The 21,060-nt window shown below is 45.7% G+C and overlaps 1 protein-coding gene across 2 annotated transcripts; it reads right to left on the bottom strand.

The window, feature by feature from the left end:
• Nucleotides 1-3,383: 3,383 nt before the first annotated feature.
• On the bottom strand, nucleotides 3,384-20,399 carry HOXD3 (homeobox D3). Of its 2 annotated transcripts, none has more exons than XM_036746237.1 (4): nucleotides 20,257-20,399; nucleotides 12,565-12,651; nucleotides 7,551-8,181; nucleotides 3,384-5,656 (listed from the first exon to the last, which is right to left on the bottom strand). In XM_036746237.1, exons 3-4 carry the CDS (start codon nucleotides 8,092-8,094, stop codon nucleotides 4,908-4,910), a joined length of 1,293 nt encoding a protein of 430 aa, XP_036602132.1. In that variant the 5' UTR covers nucleotides 8,095-8,181; nucleotides 12,565-12,651; nucleotides 20,257-20,399; the 3' UTR covers nucleotides 3,384-4,907. The 2 variants fall into 2 exon arrangements, with proteins under 2 accessions (XP_036602132.1, XP_036602133.1); XM_036746238.1 differs by lacking the exon at nucleotides 20,257-20,399 and adding an exon at nucleotides 16,148-16,509 and having other exon boundaries at nucleotides 4,008-5,656.
• Nucleotides 20,400-21,060: the final 661 nt, after the last annotated feature.

The following is a 21,060-nucleotide window of genomic DNA, read 5'->3' as shown; positions in this document are numbered from 1 at the left end:
ACTGAGGGGAGGAGAAGACAAGAGTAACTAGTATAGGTAATCACTGTCTTTTAATATCCCTTACAGATAGAAATTTGAAAAATCTTGTTCAGCAAGGTTAGCAGCCTCTAGGGCTTCAGAAACCAATTCAGTTGATGTGTCTCTGATAGGGTATGAGGCTAGGAGGAAAGGAAACAGCTCTCTCTCCCTCTCTCTCTCTCTCTCTCTCTCTGTCCCTCTGTCTCTGTCTCCCTCACTCCCTCTCTCCCTCTCCCTCCTTCCTTCCCTCCCTCTTCCCTCCTTCTCTCTTCCCTTTACCCTTCCCCCTCCCTCCCTCTCTCCCTCCCTCCCTCCCTCCCTTCTGAAGTTTCTCTTGGTACAAATAGATGGTTGACTTAATGATTCCACCAGAGGTGGATTTTTCCCTGTCAGATCTCTGGATGAGATCAGGGTCTGAAAATCAGCCATTAGAATGTATATGTAACAGCTCATTCTAGCCTAGACTCCCTTCCCCAGGCCTCTTAACTGGCACCAACCCCCAAACTTTCATACCCACACCAAATCTAATGTGTACTTTGGCATAGGGAGCTGCACGATCTTGGTTCCCTTAACTGTTTGCCCCTTCTTTCTTCTTTTCCGTTCCTTTCCCATTCCTCTACATTAGTGGGTTGTAAAATGGTGACTAGGCAGGCGCCTATTCACACTTCGTTGGATTCCCCGAGGGGGGCGCACAACTCCTTACCACCCACCCTCGCCTTTGCCTGGCTCGCTTCCTTCTCCAGCTCCAGTGCCCCCTGGGCTTCCCACGGCTCCATCTCTCCCACAGAGGCCCATAGCCGCTTCCCTCCAGCCTAGTCTTCGAAGCTGTTCAGAGATATATTTCTCCTCTTACGTATCCCTTCGAGAAAGAAGAGGGTAGAAGTTGGAGAAGGGAGTGACTAGGACCTGGAGAGCCGGTTTCTCCTCTTGGGAAAACTTGTGGGACCTCCCAGAGACCAGAGCCTAGGGCGGGGGACCAATGGCCTCTCCTGTAACCCCCTCCCCTCGAAACAACGTTCCCTTTGTCTGGTTCCCACAGCCGAGACCCATTAGAGACCAGCCAACACAAAGACACTGGCTTCGCGTCCCCTCATTCCCAGCAGTTTCCCCCTACCGAGCCCAAGGCCTAGTCAACTCAGTAGGGGAGATCATGGGACCTTAGGTTGAGTCTCTGGATTTTGATCCAGCACCTCTTTTACTAATTCGACCCCTACACACACACACACACACACACACACACACACACACACACACACACGGCCTGCAGCGGGAGATGGGGGACTTCAACTGCTTTGCGTTTCTTTCTCAACAAAGGCCAGAGCCCAGCCCAAGAATGTGTGCTTTGGTGCTAGAGGAGCCGATTTCTTCACCCAGTATTTCCCGGCCTTATCATTAGTACAACAAAGAAAGGTTACCAGGCAGTCTGGCCTCCAGACCCAGACCCATTCCCCGATCCCTAGGATTCTTCCGCTTCTCCTTCCGCTTCCCCTTCACCTCCCCCACCACCTCACCCTTTTTCTTTACTTTCGCGGACTGGCGACCGAAGAGGCGGCTTTTCGCCTCCGCGGATAGAGCTGCTATTGTGACCTCTTTAACTCAGGCTGAAAACTGAGGCTTCGGGCGGGGGTTGGGTCATGGGGAAAGTCTGGGGTGGGGGAAAGAAGAAGGCACGCTGGAGACGGGGATCAAACCACGGGAGGTGACGCTTCCAAATGGATAAAGGTTTGCAAACTCTTGCAGTTAAGGAGGGTATTTTGTTTTGCTTGGGCTCTGATGGTTTATGGCATTAATTGCAAGCTCTAAAAGAGGTGAATTTATGATGGAGGCCAAAGCGGATGGTTTATAATTTATGAAGTTTTAAATGGATATGTGGAGAGTAGGGCAGGTTACTATATGCCAAAGTTGCTGCTCATATCTGTTTGTAACCCTGTCTCAGTCTGTCTCTATCAATATCTCTGTCCCTGTGCTCCCCCACCACATACACACACACCCCTGCTTCCCTTCTTTTATGTGGCACAAATGGTAACATCACTGCTTGGGAAACATTCCTTTTAATAATCTCGACCGCTCCCCTACTTCTTTCTCCCACCGCCACTGCCCCCACCCTATAAGGTGAGAGAAGGCAAGAAGCCACCGAATTTACTTATCACATGATCCCTCACACCAATGACAGGAACTGGGAACTGAGAGATTTGCAAGCTTTGTTGGCCTTCTGAAATGCGGGGGAGGGGGGGGTTGGAGGGGAAGGGGAAGAGAATCCCCATCTTCACCACCTAGATGGAGAACAGGGCTGCAGACAGTCTTGCAGGCCCCAAAATGGAAATCTGCTTTCTCCAGTATTATTTCCAGTGACCAGGGTAGAGGGGAAAGTAGAGACTGTTAGTAAACATGCATTTGCCTAGAGCCTGAATGCAAGAGGAAGCAATGATGTCTGTCAGGGCAGACACCATTTAAAATCTAATCCATGAAACCCTAAGCTGAAGATAACATTTGGGTCTTTGCAGATACCAGCAGACTCAGCAGATACTCATGCGCCACATACCACCCTAGAAAACGCCTGTAGCAATGATGCATTATGTATTTTTATTATTACTTATATGAGGAAGAGGAGATGGGGGAAATAGTTGAAGTCTAAACAACTTGACAATTCATCTATTTAATATTTAGTCAGTCCAGAAAGGTTAGTATTAGTCCTTGAAAGGCAATGTGCTATTTCTGAGATTCCCTAATAGCTTTAAAAATTATTTCGTTCTAGATAATCATAGATTCTGCTTATTGCTGCAGATTTCCATAGAAAACAATTTTAAGCCTTAAAGTGGGTAAAATATACCTTCATTTGAAGCTCTTTATTCTGTTGGTTTGTTTTTTACACATCTATAACATGAGTATTGAAATATATGATCCTGTTTGGATCAGATGAAATGAAGATGCTTTTGTTTTCTCCAACCTAACATGCCATTTTCAAAACAGCACAAAGAAAGCAGGTAACTAAATATTATTTGAAGTCATTATTATTCAGCGAAACACAAACATCAAAAGAGAAACGATTGCTGTTCGACCAGAGGATGAGTTAAAATATTTCCACACAACAAGCATTTCACCTCTTGTCATCAGGGGCTGAAGATAGGAGCTGCAGGATTTGCCAGACCCAATAGAGAGAAAGCAGTCGGACGACTTCGCTGAAAATACTAAAGAAATGACCCTTATCTGGAGGCGTTTTCAAAGAACGCCCCTCAGAGAAGATGATGTCAATTATAATGGGCCCAGCTAATGATACTCAATGATATTTACAAAATGTTGCAAACCCAAAATGGTACGGCGTCCTGGGTGAGGGGAGAAAAAGTAAACGAGGTGTTTATGGTTTTCGGTTTCATTAGTGAAACTTTTATTATTTTACATTGTGAGTTAAGGTTTGTTTCCTTAGAAATGAACCTCTGGCTACTACAAAAGAGAACGAGGTGAATAGTGAACAGCATTATCTAAGTAAAAGCTTCTGGGCACATTTCCACAGGATTTATGGGTGGTGGGTTGTGGTTTGTTTTGTTTTGTTTTTCCTGTGCCTTGTGTCTTTTCTTTGATTGTCAATTTTCATTCAAAGTTCCTTTTTTAAATATATTATTACTTAATGCACAAAAGTAAGCTTGAGCCTCCCAAATTGAAATGAAGTCTACAAAAAATCGATTCCTGCCTAGTGGAAAGACGACAGTAGAAACAACAAAGGAGAGAGGCAGCAGCATTGTGAGTCCTTCCGGAAACCTCTAATGAAATCATCACTATTAAAAAGGCTCCTAATTCCTGCCATCTAGGGTTTTCCTCCTCTAGGTTCGAATAGCTGGAATGTCGGAAAGTAGCCCTCAGAAGGAGTTGGGGCTCTGGGGTCCCATCCGCAAACATTCGCCAGCCTCAGGCTTTGTGTCCCAGTTTATCAGCAAGAAAATGGCAGCGTGATCTGCTCGCAAGGCTGCATTATCAAAACAGATACACTTCTAACTGAGAAACGTATTTTTTTTATTCTAAGTATTTGTTCAAAGGGTACCAGACAAGTTGAAATTAATAAACCGTGTGTGTTGTGTGCTGTGTGTGTTCAGAAAACGCAAAACCGCCTTTGCGAAAATGCCACGGTTCTGTGCCACTCTATTAATGAATTACAATTTGCGATCTTAATTAATCCTCACATAAACTACAAACACCAGCCACTGTTACAACTGTTCAAAACTACTCTCTCGACTAGGTTCAGACCAAGTAGACTAAATAGGTGAAACGTAGCCACCGCGGACCTGAATCGATCTCCCGAAGATACGCTGAATAAACTCTACAAATATACACATAAATACATTAAGACGAGGATAAATAATCCGTGATACAAAATGACTCGCTTAAAATAATAAATACATATCATTTAGTCCTATGCAGTCCTTACATTACTGAGGAATCATATAAATTAACGTCTCTGAAATAAGCTTCGATGCAGGCAAGATCCCATTGCTCACACTTGGTCTACATCCCCTCAGCATGACGCGCTGCTAATTCTAATTGATCTAAGACTTACCTTCCAGTACATCATTACCAGATTATTAGTCCCTTGGTTTGCAGTATATTGCACTGTCATGCTCACAGAGGATCCTTTTAGTTGATTTATGGATAGTTACCCCAAAGGAGGAGCTGTTAGGGGAAGGGAGACCCATCCATAGCTGGACTGTGGGCCCTTTGAGTTACAGGGACCAGGGAACGTCAAGGGAGTGGAGGGGAGAGGAAGAGGGGAAAAGAGGCACACAAACAAACAAACAAACAAAAATGTTTTAAAAAGAAAAACAACAAACCCAAACCAAAGTGAGGTAATTCAAACTTGAGTCCGCCGCTGCAGCGCCCTCCGACAGGGCCGAAGCCCACTACAGATGCGTCAGTTTGGGGGCTTCTTGAATCCTTCCCTGAGACGTATGGTGAGACGTGAGATCTGTGTAGGTGGGGTGGGGGTCACACGGTCCGTGATGGTGGTTGCCCGGGATCTGGGCGGCGCAGCTGTAGTCCACGCTGGCCGACGAGGGGTGGGAGAGGTGGCCCAGGTTGAAGACTGGACCCGAGGCCGGCATGGAGTCGACAAAGTTCCCACCGACGTAGACCGGGCTGCCCTGCAGGTTAGCGTTGGCAAAACTCCCGTTGCTCTGCATGGGGTGGTGCTCGTACTCCGGCCCGGGGTATCGCTTCTGTTGTGGGAGGCAACTGCTGAGTGGCGCCGTGTAGGCGGCCAGGCCGTACATGTTCTGCTGGGACTTGGCGAAGGAAGGGGGCGAGGGAGCATCGTAGCCCAGCCCCGGCACTGGAGGGAGCTGGCCTGAGTAGCCCACGTGGTTAGCCCCGCTCAGCGGAGGGCTGCGCTCGGGAGACTGACCCACGGGCGAGTGCATGATGCCCTTGGCCTTCTGGTCCTTCTTGTATTTCATCCGTCGGTTCTGGAACCAGATCTTGATCTGGCGCTCCGTGAGGTTGAGCAGGTTGGCCATCTCCACCCGGCGTGGGCGGCACAGGTAGCGGTTGAAATGAAATTCCTTCTCCAACTCCACCAGCTGCGCACTTGTGTAAGCTGTACGGACCCGTTTAGACGCCGGGCCGGGAGGGCTCTTGTCCTCACAGCTCTCGCCTGAGTTGGGGAAGGAGGGGAAGAGAAAGAGAGAAAAAAGCGGGGCGAGGGTCAGTCTTACATGAAGAGTTTGAGGGATTGAGGCATCTGAGGATAAGAGGAGAGTCCTGTCTTCCCCTTCCACCTCCTCCCACTCCTCTTTCCCACAGTGACCATTCCCTAGGCTAGAGAGGTTAAGGTTGGAAGAAGGACCACACAGGCCTCTAACCATTGAGTATATGGATTTAGTCTCTCACCATTCTCATACCCCCTAAATATATTTCCAAATACATTTTGGACTCTAGGGAATTACCCTGGGTTAGCCCATATGTCCAGATGTTTGGGTTGGAATAGAACTAACTGGTAAGATACACTTCACACTGCCAGTCCTTTCTTATCCCTCTCAACCCCAGCTCTTCCTTGGCAGGGGGCCTCAAACCAGTCTTCTGATTGCTGAATATTGTAGTGCTCACAAGTGCAGTGAGGTGAGGCTATCTTGAACAAAGAAAGTTTCAGGCATTGGGGGAACTAGGTTCCAAACTTCAACTGATCTGCAGATTCGGTGGAAACTCTACCCAGACAACAGAAAACTGGGAAAGCTATTCTTGGTCTTTAGGGAGGCCCTTTTTCTCGGGGGTGGGGGCGAAGGTGGGGGTGGGGATGGCATTTTTAAATGATGCTGTTCCTCTGGGAGGACTCACTCAAAATTCCCACTGGTGAAGGTACATACTAAAGGATGGAGAGGAATGAGGCTATCAGTAGACACACCCACAAGGATGCCCAGAGATCACCCTTCTCCGTGGCAAGATAGGGACAAGTGGATGATTGGGTACTTCTTGAACCCTTTCTCAAAGCTGGAGGGCAGAAAAAGAAGCTTGTTGGTTGGTTGACCTTTCTTAGGGAGGAAAGAGCAGAGAGCAACAATGAAACTAGAAACCTGCTACCAAATCAGATTCATTGACTTCCCTAATGCTTTGGCCCAGAAAACTAAATTCACACCACCCCCCCATTTGCAAGCCAAATTAAAGAAGATAGGGCATCACAGAAACCCAGTGAGTTGAGCACAGATCAAAACAGGAATAGCCCGACTTGCTCCTTTTCCTTAAAAAATGGCATGTCCTTCCTCTACCCTTCATCACTAGACTATCATCTCTTGATTGTGACTCATACATTTTTGTATCTCCCACAGTACCTTTAATGTAATACACAATAAATACTTGTTGGATTGACTTGAACTAGAGGCCCTTTCCCTCAGTTCTGTTTCTCTCATGAATCTTCCTTGAGTGAAGGAGTCCCTGGGATATCTATGGCTGAGGCTCATGCTACTCCTTCCCTATGACCCAAGAAAACCAATGATCAAATGGTATTGAGTAGTTTGGGGCCTATTTGACAAGGTTGGATGGAATTGGGTTGATATGGGGACCATTCACTTGGGGAATGGGATGAGATTCAATCAAATAATTCAACAGGCATCATTTCATCACCTACTGTGTGTAGAAGTGACCTTGACTAATAAATGTTTGTTTAATTCAATTCAAATATTTGATGGAATAGAGATTTGGTGTTGCTCTGGAGGCAGGAGTTAATAACAATGACTGACAATCATGGAGGTGGGTTTCTGCTCAATGTAAAGGCAACCCTTCTTACAATTAGAGTTGCCCAACAATAGAATGGACTTAGGGAGAGTGAATGCCCAGGTTTGAAGTGTTTGAGCAGAGGCTATCTCTGAAAGAAGTATACTTGGCAAACATGGCAGAGAGAGGGTTTCTGAATTTCATGGAAGAGCCCAATGAGACTATATGGTGTTTCAGGTGGTCCCCTCTAACTCTATGAGTCTAGGTTGGATAGAATGTCCTTGGATGGGATGGGAGTTAGGTCAAGGGACCCCAGAGGGAAAGAACAAATGCATGGCTACCTGAAGTGGCACAATTGCTCTTCTGCTTGGAGTTCTGCCGGGATTCCTTCATCCAGGGGAAGATCTGTTTGCTGATAGTAGCAGAGGAAGAGCTGGAGGCATTGGGGCCACCCTTGGCCTTCTTGGCTGGGGTAGCACCACCTGGATTTGTAGGTGAGGATGGGGGCAGTGTGGGTGGTGGGGGAGGTGGTGGTGGTGGCTGCTGATCTGTGTTCAAGCCAGGGGGTTGACTGCCACCCCCACCAGCCTGGCCACTCCCACCTCCGGGACGCATGCAACTACCATTGAGCTCCCCACTTTTGTGGGCTGGGGCACGGATTGGTGCTGAGCTCTGGATGGAGCAAGCAGAACCTGTGTAGTCAGCATCCAGGGCTGCAGGGGCAGCAGGGGGTGGGTAAGGCTGATGAGTGGACCCATAGCCATAAGTGTCAGTAGCCTTGCTATAGCCATAACCCCCAAAGAGGCCCGTGTTCTCATAGTAGGCAGTCTTCTGCATTGTGCACTCCGGGATCTCTGGGGTCTGATGACCCGGCTCAAATAACATTGACTGCCACTGTCTCCTTCACCTCCACCTCCAGCTCCTACTGGCTTCTTGGATGAGCTATAGCTCAGCCCCAGCCCAGGGGGCAACCTGCTGGGAAGAAAGACAAGAGAGCCCAATGGGACTGTCATTGGCAAGATAAGTCAGTATAGAACAGATACCACCCCCTCTTCAACTCCCAGTGGAATCCATTTCTGTCATTTCACTTATACCTAAGAAGGGGGGTGGGGGAAAAATGCTGTAGTGGGGATCTTGTGGGATTCAGTTTGTCTAAACCCATGTAAGAAAAAGATTTTTTTTTCTTGAACAAGAAATGCACTATTCACTCTGTCTCTGTCTGTCTTTCTCTGTCTCTTTCCCTCTCTGGAAGGGCCTTTCCTTCACAGATGTTTTATCTATCTTTCCTCCAACATACCAATTGTGTATTTCTTAATTCATGTAGAAAAATAAAGGTGGAGTTTCCATTGAGAGTACTACTACTATTAGATGGAGAAAGAGAGGACCTTATGAGACCCTTAGAATGACAAGATTTCCTAAGGAAAGTTATTTCTGAGTCTGGGTCATTCATAGAATCACATGCAGTCATGTAAAGCTGACAAAATGAGGCCTCACAGGTTAGTAAGGAAGAAAAATAAGGGATAAAAGTCTGTTAGGACTCCCAAGATGTTCTCAGGATTATACCTAATCATTTCCCACCTCCCAACAAAATCCTCTATTATTTCAGATTTTTATATCCTCTCATAATATCCTGAAATGGAGGTTCTATGATGATGAATGGGGAGGTTGTGGTTTTAAAATTAGTGGTATGAGTAAGCATAGGAAATGGTTTTCAACATGTTTTTTATTATAATTTTTATCCTAGATCTGGTCTATAAAGGATTGTGATTATCCACTTTCACTTTGATATAGTCTCTCTCTGTGTGTCTCTCTCTCCCCCTCCCTCCCAGTCTCTCTGTCTCTGTTACTGTTGCTCTCTCTGTCTCTGTCTTCAACAAGAGAGCCACCCATGACATGATGGATGGAACAAGAATTAGAATTCTCCTCCCCGCCCCTCCCAACAAGGAAAATTCCACCCCTATTGTAACTCCTGACTCTTGATAGGGATTTCTCTTCCCATCTTCTACTCCCTCAAAAAGATTCCTAAGAAGTTAAAGTATAACTAATAGTGTTCCAAAACTTTTGTTTGTATGATAAAGAAAATACATAGGTCAGCTCCCTTGTCTTAATTCATGATCAGTTTCCTCAGTTTAAATCTTTGAGTCTCTTCTCTTCTTTGAGACATTCCCTAAGCTTTCATCTGGGCAATTAAGATAACCTGAATTACTTATACAAGTTGCATTATTTAGCATATTGGAAGCATTTATTGGCACCAAAAACTTCCTCAGTTTGCTTATTTCTTTGCCAATTCATTGCTTTAAGAGCCTAATACCAGTATAACAATAAAAAAACTTCATTGAACTCTAAATTTGGAATTATTGAAATTTGATTTCGATACACATCATGAATAGAGTTACTCTCCATCTTGATGAAAGACAGGCTAGTCAGAGCTCATTGCAGGCTAGTTGGCTGCTCTGAAGATAATGTTGAGAAGGCAATGCTTTTTATGTCTAAATTTTCACTCTCAATACTTTCTTGACATTTGTGCAGATAAACACATTCCAATTTTCTCATGATAAGCAGCAGTTACCTACATGTATCTAAAACAGTTGAATCTTTATCTACACATTTCTTTTTAATGTCTACATCTTGCCCTGAAAATTAAAGTAACTAAAATAGCAAAATGACACCTAATTTCTTTAATCACATGACCAATACAGGGTTATATAACTCATGGCTAGACTAGGAGTCAAAGTGCTAGATATGAGGAGGCCTTGGCTGAGCTTTAGGTTTTTCCTAGACTCTTCTTTCCATTATTTAGAATCCTGGCACTTTATGCATCTAAAGATTAACGGCCGAGATTCTGATCACCCAAAACTCAAGATCACTTCAAACTTTTCATGCTGCCATTTCATCTAGACAACTGCTGTAGAAAAAAAAAGATCCCCTTTACTTTTACAAGGTTCAAAAATAATTTATCTTCAGACTTATGCTATAAGAACAGCAGTCAAATTAAAGTAGCTGCTTAAGACAATCCCATGCCTTTAGGGGAAAGCATGTATAATATCTATCTATCTATCTATACTATTATACACTCACAGACTATGTGATATTAAATATCCATAAAGTATTTCTAGAGGAATGTTATGTGTAGAGGCCTAAAAAGTATAGAAGTGGTGATGAATGGGGAGGACACAAAAATCCAAAGTTCAGTGCCTCGGTTTCCATTGTCTTGAATTTTGTGAACAATTCAATAAGTGGCTGCCAATTGTACATTTTCACTGGCAGTGTGGACAAGGCCACTACTTTTTATTGTGTAGGGCTTGTAGAGAGCAGATAAAATACAGTATTCCCCAAAAGGTTACCTCTTTAAAAACAAGAAAATGAGAATATTGCTGTGGAACTGGTTTTTTTTAACCCTATTTCTTTTCAGAAATCCCTACTCCTTGTGAACTCTGCTTGAACCTAAAAAGGAGGAATGGGTCATAAATCACTTGGACAATGGTCAACTGTTCAGTGGCTCATCTTTTGGGTTTCCCCCCCCTTCAAGTTTTTTTTTTCACCCTTTGGTACCTTAGTACATTTGGGCTCAGCACAAAAATGCCTGGGGTAAGACCATATATGGGGGAGGCACAGAAAAGCTGGGTTTCTGCAATCAGGCTGCAGGCCCGGCCCAGGAGCACGACCCTGGAAAAAGGGTAGGAGGCTAAAGCCGAATGAACCTTTGCCATATGTTGCAGCCAATAAAAGCAGGGTGACCCACCCGTCCAGTATCTGACTTCAGGCTACCCTGTCCTAAGCAAAGTCCTCCAACACAGAAATGGGCCGTGTGTCCTTTCTCCCTGTTCCCTGGGAAGCGCCTAGCCTGCTCGGTAACTCCAGCCCTTTGGGAAGTCAGACTGAAGACAAGGGAGGAGACAGGAATGTGGCGCCAAACGGTCACCCACCCACCCCCACGCACCCACGTGCAAGAATACAACAAACTTCTCTCTTGACAAGTTCCCGGCCTCCCAATTGCGTTCGATCCGACGTCCAAACATATTCATATGAAGCAGCTCGGTACTAATACTTGCTCACTACACTTAATTCTGTTGGGGATCAATACCTAATATGATACCGAATAAATAAAAGGCAGTCAGAGCGGCCAGTGGATGGGGTTATTAAGCAGCCGGAGCTCTGGCGGTGCATATCAATGCACCTGTCATTGCGCCTTGTAACAAAATTTATGACTGCTAGTACGACGGGCAGTAAACGCTTCAGTAAGGAATGAAAAGGAAAACACTTCCCAAGCCCTCTCGCACTTTTCAGAAGTGTAAAACAGCCTCCGCGTAGGAGGGAGACCAGCAAAAGAATTCCCGACGCCGCACTTTTCCCAGCTTGGCCAACAGGAAGGGGAGATCTATATAAAGTGGCCCGCTCCGTCCCCCTTAGCTCTCCTCCGCCAGGATTCAGACCACATCCTCCCGGGGCCCAAGGGCTGTTGTTGAGCCTTTATTTCTCTCCAAGAAGGAAGAGCACTTTTTTCTACCGGGCGCTTTGGTATGGAAAAGGTTCAGGGCACCTAACGGATACTACTCTAGCCCTGCACTCCGCCCCACCCAGAGGAACTCCAAGACACGGACTTATTTGTGGTGCAGTTGGAAGGAGGGCTGGGATGTAGAGGAGGAGGGAGACAATCGATGGGATTTGACAGAGCCGCCATTGTTAGTAAATTACGTTCCTGTTATAAATTCCATGTAGGTCTAGAGAGGAGTGGGGGTGGCATATTGGTTCCTTCTGTTTCTCTTTAAATAATCTGCAGACCATAGGCTGCTCACCCTCTGCTTTTGATAAACAGGGATTAGGAAGTCTACCATGCATAGTTCTTTTCTTGAACATATATATTCCATGAATGGGGTGTGTGGCTATACATGCCTTCTCGGAGGAGACTACTTCTCCACCCCTACCCTCACCTCCTTTAGAGTTGCCTACCATTTCCAGGTCTTTAATTTTTGTCCTTGCAATTTCAACTCGTAAAGGTTAATTCTTTTATAAGGCAACATTTTCAAATGTTCTCAAGTTCTTTTCCTCACTCTACCCTGTGGCTGCTATAAGCAACGGCAATTCCTGGGTTAGCGGTTTTTAGATCACTCTTATTTATATCAGATAACTCAATACCATAACACGCAGTATATTTAAGGCACTAGGACTAACCCCATTAAGTAGCAATAAATTTTAAGATTGGTGATTGGTTATGATGGAATGCCGCAGTTCACACAGAGATGATAAACTCCAAAGTTTGTCTTTTGTTTTAGGTCTGTGATGTAGGAATTCTGGTGTAACTTCCCTGAGTGGCAGGGTAGATGGAAATTATGTGGAATTAAAGGAAACACTCACCCCAATTACGTTTTTTTCCCTTGAATTTTGTCTTTAACTCTTTTTGTAGGGTCTTCGGGTTTCTCTTGATAATCCGTGGAGGAGGATCTGGAACAGAACGGAAAACTCTCAGCGGAAGCTGTCTCTTCTGCGCACTTACAGACAAATGTGTCAAGAACCTTTTCTCCCCCTTTAAGAGCTTCATAATCAATGTATATCGTGTACACCGTTCTAGCCCTAATTCAGAAGGATAGCTTTCAGTGGATGGAGAGGAGAATTTGTTTGGTTTGGTGATTAAAACTAAATCCTCTCCCACAGAGTACCTTGGCTGGAGGGAAGCACTGGAAGGCAAACTTTTACCGCGGCCTTGTAGGTTTGTTCAAACAATGAAAGTCCAGGGCATAGAGGGAAGAAATCTGGAAGTTCTGAGAACAAAAATCCTGAGGTTCCATCACCCTCCCAAATCAGGGGTACGGAGGAAAAGAACGGCACCCTCTGTCTTCTTCCTATCCCCCTCCCCCAAAGCCAGATTGCTGGAATCGATAGATGCCCAACTTTCATAGAGGCCTAGGGCTAACCGTAGTCCCAGGTGAAGAAAGGAGCTCTGTGAGTGTATGCTAACCTCTGGGAGCAGGAATGTGAAAGAATAGATGCACTTGGAAGGGAACTTTGAGGTGGGGAATGGGCAGAGTTGGAGACCCATAACTGGAGGGGGGGATGGAAAGTGGCTGACGCCTACCCTGGGCCAAAAGATAAAACAACTGCTGAGCTCTCCAGTGCCCCCATCACTCCCCTGAGGAGGCAGAGAGAAAAAAGAATGGAAATTTACTAGCAAGACCCCAGACGCCATTACCCGGGACTCTTGGATGATGTATAGAGGTGGCTATCTTAGGTCTATCATAACAAACAAAGCCCTAGCTCTCTTGCCCACATCCACTCAACTCCTGGGCTTCAGTTAGGCGGGAAACACCCTAAGAAATGAGAATCGCTCACAAACACAAGAACTGCGCAAGCAGACCACCCCGACACTACCGCCCACTGAAACCTCGAGCTTGAGGGGGCGAAGGGAATCTGATAAAACAAGGTGAAAGGAGGGATTAAAATTACCCCCTAGTTCTCGCTTCTGTAATTTGTTGACTCAGTACTTTGAAAACATTAACCACGCAAGGGATAAAAAACCCACACAAAGCAACCCGGCCATTATAAAGACAAGATCTCACAACTGTAAGCCTTTGAAATGACCTTTGGCTCGCGTAGCAATAACTCACCCCTTAATGAACACCCAACGGAAGCGCCTCCAAGAGATCCCAATACCATGGGGCTCCCAACTTTGCCACCAATTCCTCTAGGTCCCTAGCCAGTGCCAGTAGACTGCAGCCTGCCTCCTTTCGCCAAATAATTTGACTTGGGGCTGATCACAGGAAGAACAAACGGGAATTTGGAAGAAAAATGGGAGCAGGGAATCTAAGGCGCCAACCTTCCCCAGGTCCTTGGTCCTGGGCCTGTCCCAATAACGCCTTATAGAATATATTCACGTGAGCAGACGTCAACTTTAAGTGCTTTATTATTTTTTCTTTTTCTTTTGGAAATGGAGTTCATTAAGACTAGGAGCCTTTCCAGAAGAAGACATTGAAAGCTGAAGGGCCATCAAACTCTCTCCCCGATCCCAGCCGCAAGAGATCCCAGCACATTACTCACACTTTCCCCTCTAAAACAAAACAAAACAACCCCCAAATCCTTCTTTCGTTTTCATTTTTTCCCTTTAAAATCAGCGGTTGATTAACTGGGTAAGTTTTCATTTTGTATTTAATTAGTTATCGACATGGGATCCCCATGGCCCACCTTTGGGCTTTCTGTAATAGAGGCTGATCTAGCTTAGTCTTAGGGAAGGCAAAGGATAAGGCTACATAAAGTTGGTCAAAGTCTAGACTTCAATCACCCAGCACCCCAATCCCCATCTCCCCACCGTCTCTCTTCTGGCCCACCCACCGATGAGGAAGATTCCAGCTTGGTGATCTCAAAAGATCAGATGCTCCCAGCACTGGCTGTGGGCCATCCGACTGTAGCATCCTTTCCAAGAACAAGACGTGGAAGCCCTAACCCAAAGTTGTCAGGAAACAACAACTCCCGTCCCCAGATCCTAAACCCCCTCCTCCAGCTCTCAATCCCACCCTCCCGGAGAAAATCTTTAGGATTACTCAGGCATAGACCCGATCCTGGCATTATTGAAATTTTCGGTGAAGTTATAAGTGACTGCTTCTATGGGGCCAAATGAAATGCTGGTGGCGGTAATTGGATTCAGCTGACTAACTTGGCAGCCTCACAGCTCCGAGGCACAGAGCTAAGAAAAATGTCCAGCTCCTTTAAGTTCTGATCGAGCCAGGCACATGCAATTGACAAAACAACTTTGTTGTCTCCTCTGATTGCTGAAAAGGGCTGGAGGGGACGCACCCAGAAGGGTATCACCTGAAAAGCTCTTTTACCCCTTGGAGTACGGGCCAGTGGGGTCGGAGCCACCTCCTCTGTTTTTGCTGGAGACACTTTTAATCCGGAGGGAAGAAAGATGAGCTCCCTCCTCCACCTATAATTGGATTCTAACTCGCCTTCTTAGCCAAAGTGGGTCCTACCTACCCTCAACCCATAAAGGAGACCCCAGAGAAGAAGCCCCAAAAATGGTTTCAGGGTTTTGTCTGAAGCTGGGAATCAAAGTAATAGTCTAATAGTGTTCAAGTAGACAAAGGCTAGGGTGGTGGTGAAAAGAAATATATGATTTTGTATTTAGTCTAGTTACTTTTCAAAAGCAGTGAAATAGGGAGAGGAGGAGGAGACCCAGAATCATCTAAAACCTCTATGAAGATGGTAGCCACTATTGAAATTGCTGAAAGAAAAGATTAGAGTCCATTTAAAAAAAGCACTTTTTGGTTTACATTATTTTATGCTCTTGAACATGTTGGGGGAGGGGTGGAGAAGAGACTTAGCTAGCAATTTCATATAAAAAGAGAAATATTAACCCAATAGTTGAGAAAAAGGAGAAGTCCAATCCATGCATGTGGAGAGGTTTAAAGAACAATGCACAGAGGCTACATTACCACTGAGTTTATTTTAAATACATATAAATCAACCTTCTTGCACCCTGCCCACCAGCCCAAGACAAGGAATTAATATGACATTCCATCTTACTTTGGCAGTGACAGCCTAAAAAAAAGTTTCTTTTTTTTATTTACTTCATTTTCAGCCTCTTCTCAGAACTACAGATTGACCCCCCAAAGCCCTTCCTCCAGCTTCCCCCAATCCCTGCCCTAAATTCAACCCCCTCCCCTCCAAACCCGCCACCCCACCAGCCAGCCTAAGAAGGAGGCGAATATCTTCTCCTAACCTTTGGGAACCCGGGGAGCTTCCCCACAAAGTGCATCTCATTACGATTAATCATCGTCCTCGATGTATATGTATAAGTGTATATAGGTCTATGCGGGCTGGCTAACAAATTGGCAATAATCAAGATCACAGATTACACAAAATAAATCATATTTAGTATCTCGCTAAAGGCAGCGGCGTGCGGCCCTGTGCTCAAAGGTTTCCATTTGTTTGTCATGCAATTGCTTACCTGAGTCTCAATTTATCATAAACCTGGTCTCCTCAGTCTCAATAAGTGCGCCTGCAGTTGTGAGAATATATCCTTCACCCTTTGTCTGCAGACAATACTGTCCTAAACCTGATCTTGCGGCTTTACAGACATTTCCATATACCCATGCAGACAGTATTCCCGATAGAATGGAACCAGGCTGAGGTTCAACGACCAATAAAGGCAGGAAGGATGGAGTTCTCAATGTGGGATTCAAACCCCTTTCCCAGTGCCATCCGCCGCCCTCCGGCGCTGAGGCTGCCTCGGGTGCCTCTCTATCTCCCACCCCCTCTCCTCTACCCCCCAGTCTGGGTTTGTTTTGATTTCAGAACGTGGCCCTCTATGAATTTGGAGCGAGCCCCAGAAACCCCCTCACGATCGGAAAATACAAGCGCTGCCTTAAAACGCGAAGCATATTTGTTCACGTGATCCCGAGAGCAGATTGTTCTGATTGAAGCTGAAACTTTCACGTTGTCCATCCCCGGAGCACGGGCATGGCTGGGGGGCTGGGGTGGGCTTGGTGGAAGGAGGAGGGTCTCAGGAGGTGGTGGGCGCGCAAGCACCCCGCCTGGCTCCAATCCCTGGGGTGGGGGTGGGGTGGGGGGAGAGGAGTAAGAGAAGAGCACCTCAACCACCTTGCAACTTTCCGAATGGCCCCAGCTCCCTTTTGAGGGACAGGAACAGCTAACTCGGGGTAGAGGGAGAGAGCCTTCTTTCCCTGGCCACTCAGGTCCCTTGGGCCAAAGAGGCCTGATGGGTTCCAGTGTTTGCAAGACTGACTCTTCGCCGAGAAACTGAAGGGGGCCGAAAAGAGCCGAGCCTTAGAGAGCTTGCCCCAAGCGAGCTCGCCTGCGACACAGACGCCCAGCCATCCCGATGGCTTGCACTGTGTTTACTACGGCGCTTCTCTCCCTCTCTCTTCCTTGTGGGTAAAACAAACACATAGGGTATTAATTAATTTGAATGGCAGTTTTGCCAGACCTTGCTGATCAAATAAATGATTAATCCGCCACTGGTGGGATGGGGAGAAGAGAAGAGAGGCTTAATTCCGAGATGGTGGGGGTGGGGGTGGAGGAGAGACGAATCTGCACCCAGCAACAATCCTGAGTGCCTAGATTGAAATTTTTCTCTTAGATACACCCTTCCCGAGTCTTCTCTCTTTCCTTCTCTTTCTTCCTCTCTTTCTTTCCTAATTCCCTCATGTCCAGGGAAGATTTCCTGGAGTAGCAGAGATTGAAGAGCCCTCAAGAAAAGCATGATGTGGGGGCTAAGACAAGACGTTCCCTAGGGGTGGGTGCGTGTGACTAATGTGTACTGTTTATCTACAGAGTCTGAACTTCTCAAGCCCTCTCCCCGAATATCTTCGTCTCCTTTGTTACGGGTTTGCCGGTAGCTGAAGCCCCCAGAGCCAGGGGCAATGGTTGGTGTCTGTCCTCAGGTCCCTACCCGAGCCCCAGCCCGAGGCCTGACAGTAATGTATGGCCTTACCTTCCGAACTAGAAGTGGATTGTAACATTTATCTAAATTACATTGCTTTCTATGACTTTGCAAGTCAGTTATAAAAAGATTGGGGTCCAATTATGGAAGGATAATAGGTTCCGTGTAAAGAATTGTTAGCCGATTGTTCTTGTTGGCTTGTTTGTTTGTTTTTTCTTCCCACGATTTGCTCTCTCTCTCTCTCTCTCTCTCTCTCTCTCTCTCTCTTTTGAGGAGGAGGGGGAAAAGGGTGGTTTTAAACCACCCACTGAAAAAGGTGTTGTGGGCTCTGCTTTGAAATATAAATGCCTAGCAAGGAAAGACTTTCTGTGTGTATTATTTTCTGCCAGCCCTTGACAGTCATACACGAATCTGTGTGTTTATTCACCTAATCACCTACACACAGACATGTATGAGGCATATTTTATAATCCATTCCATACACATCCACTACACACTGGATTTATTTATTGTAGACAAAAATACACACACATATGCTGCCTCAGTCCATCTCTTACGTGCAAATGCTTATGAATTTCAAATCTGATATCTATTCAGTGAAAATTTCTCTCTTCTAGGGGTAAGTGTGCACTTTGAACATGTACACATAATACATAAATGGGACAAAGTGGAAAAGGCTCCCGAATTTCCTCCCGCCCTTTTAATATTTTTTTGATTGGGAAAAACAGTTTTCTACTAAGTGGAAATAGAGGAGGTAACAACTAGCACCCGCCATACCAAATGGGGGTGAGGGAGGGAGAGAAGAAAAGGCAAAAAATTTTTTAAAAAATCATCCAGCAGCCTCTCTTCTTTTGTTTAACTTGGTGAACCTCGCCTCAAAGTCAGCTTTCTTCCTGAGTTTTCTTTCTGGACCCTGTAGATGTGTCCAAAGCCAGACTCTCATCCTCACCAACCCCCAGTCTTTCTGGAGTGGAGCAAGAGCAGACGGGGAGCAAGTGCTAATCCCTGGTCGGAAAGGAAGGGAGGCTTTGCAGGGAATTTGTCTCAAGGAAAGGATCTAAGACTTCTTCAATCGGAGCATATGTTCATAGAGCAATAAAACGGAAAGATTTACAGTCCTCGCCCGGCCCCCAACAGCCTCGCACCCTTTCAGGAATTACTTACGATGATTTATCACAACAACCCGGGCAATTGTCAAACTGATAAAATATCCCGAGCCCGGTGCCCAAGCAGCCCCGTTCTTGGGAGAGTGGTGGGATGGGGGGGAGGGGGGATGGAGTCCAACGGGGCATTTTGCAATGTTTCCCCCTCTGGACCTAAAAAGGAAAGTCGGGTAGTTAAGGAGGGGGTGTTGAGGGTGGGGGGGATACAGGGGAGAAAGTAAATGCTCATTGAGAAATATATCCGAGCCGCTCTCGATAACGACTGAATCTGTGGCTGAGTCACCAGCAAAACACTTAAACATTTGTCATGTTTGAATAATTGAATTAATGTGTTATTGTTTGAATGTATAATTCATAACGGAGAAAACTTTGTCTCCGTTCTGCCAGAAAAAAAAATATCCACCAACACACGTATTAAAAGAAAAAAAAAAGAAAACAACAACCCACGGAAGTCATAAAAACTCCCAGGGAGGTATCTGAAACAGGACTCCTGCGAAAGCTCAATTAAAGGGAATTCCAAAGCACTAACTAGAGAACTCGCTTTCACAGAGCAAAAGCTAGGCTTTGCTGGGACTAAAATGGTGCTTCTCTCCCAGGCTCCCTTTGAAAGGCTAAGAAAAGGAGAGGATGAACCGAGGGGGCGAGGAAAGGTGAAACACCGGGCCCAGGGAGAACCAGCACTGACTCCCAAAAGAAGGTTGTGGTTTTTTTTTTTTAAAGTCTAAAATTATTTGTGAAGAGGACAAAGTGTCTTCTTTTTCGCTAACCCTTCTCCTCTCTTTTCCCTTTATGCCTTCCCTAAGTGGGCTTTCTGTCTCCCAGAGATAAGTCAGATCTCCAACACGAAAAAAGAAAGATGCTTCCTCCCTCGCTCTATTTTCTTTCCCCCATTCTGGAAAATTGAGAGGAAAAGACAGAAGAGCAAAAAGATGCCTAGCCTGAGTGAGGGAAACAGCAGTGCCTAGATTGGGGTGGGTGGGAGAAGCAACTCGGAAATCATTATCTGTTGGTTAAAACCTGCCTTGGGTAAAATTTCAACTCGATTTTATAGCCTTCTATTATGACGCAAAGAAAAATTTACGACCCTCGCTTGAAAAGAGGTCCGGGGCCTTTTCTCACCGGTTTAAGAATAGGCAGCAGATGCCCTGACAGCGAGCATTGTTCCCAGTTACACCAGTAAATCTAAGCCCCATTTCAGCACACATGCAAACCCCGCAGCCTTGCCATTTTCTTTACAACTCCTGCTATCGCCAAGCAAAACGTGCGCGTACACACACATGCACACAAACAGAGCCTCTGGCCGCTCTCAGCAATTTTTCATAAGTGCAAAGCTTTTCTGAATCAAAGGTCACTATATAAGCCTCTAACAACTTCTCACTGTCGTACGGTTCCAAATCAGGAAGCCAAGGGAACTATTTGTCAACCCCCCTGACAGCTAAGTTCATTAAGGATTTAAATCCGAAGAAATAAAAGTAGTAAAATGTTTACATACCGAGCTGCTCTTTCTCGCCTGCTACAGAGGGTTAGGTGTGCAGAGAAAGAGTCCGCTCCCTCCCTTTGTATATTATATTCTTGGGATCTCTTCAGTTTTCAAGTCTGATAGAGTCCTTTGCTTGGCAGATTAATGACGAGTCCGTGTTTCTTAAGGGACGTGCTGAATTAATTATTTCGCAAATCACGTGGTCTGGACTTGTAGAAATCTATTCTTATCATCTTCCTTGCACTTTGAAAATTCTCCCCGTTATGAATGGCCCTCCCTAGGCTGCTGGTGATCCCTACGATCGCCCAGTTCAGGGGAAAGGGCTGACAAACATGGCCGTTGGAGGCTGTGTGGAAGGGCTCTGCTGGGAAGGTCCTGGCTTACTGTACTGTACAGTGAGTGGTGTTTGCTGTTGACTCTGCTTTTCCTCCCCATTCTTTCCTTAACGACTAGCGGTGATATAATATACAGAATTTTATTGATGTATTGGTAGTAACAGGAGGAGCCATTAAACAGAAGACGGTCAAAGTATAATCATAAAATGTGTCTGAATATTTAAACTTATGTCTGTGCACTTATAAATACACATGTACACGCGTCTCTGGCGAGCCCTTCCATATATTAAGCACACATGTCTTATTTTATGCATTGTGCTCATTCCGTGTCTCGAGCAAGCCCCATCTATTTTTGGACTCCTGCCTTGGCTACTCTTCAAGGAAAGACAAGTCAAATATGAAAAATACCCTCGATAAAAATAGCGCCCGCCACTTTTTATAGGAAGGCGTGTTTTTTGTTGCCTATGGTACTGCTATCAGA

Source organism: Trichosurus vulpecula, chromosome 2 (assembly GCF_011100635.1).
Source record: "Trichosurus vulpecula isolate mTriVul1 chromosome 2, mTriVul1.pri, whole genome shotgun sequence".
Taxonomy (NCBI): domain Eukaryota; kingdom Metazoa; phylum Chordata; class Mammalia; order Diprotodontia; family Phalangeridae; genus Trichosurus; species Trichosurus vulpecula.
The sequence above is the reverse complement of the archived record's forward strand: the minus strand, read 5'-3'. Positions and strand labels throughout refer to the sequence as shown.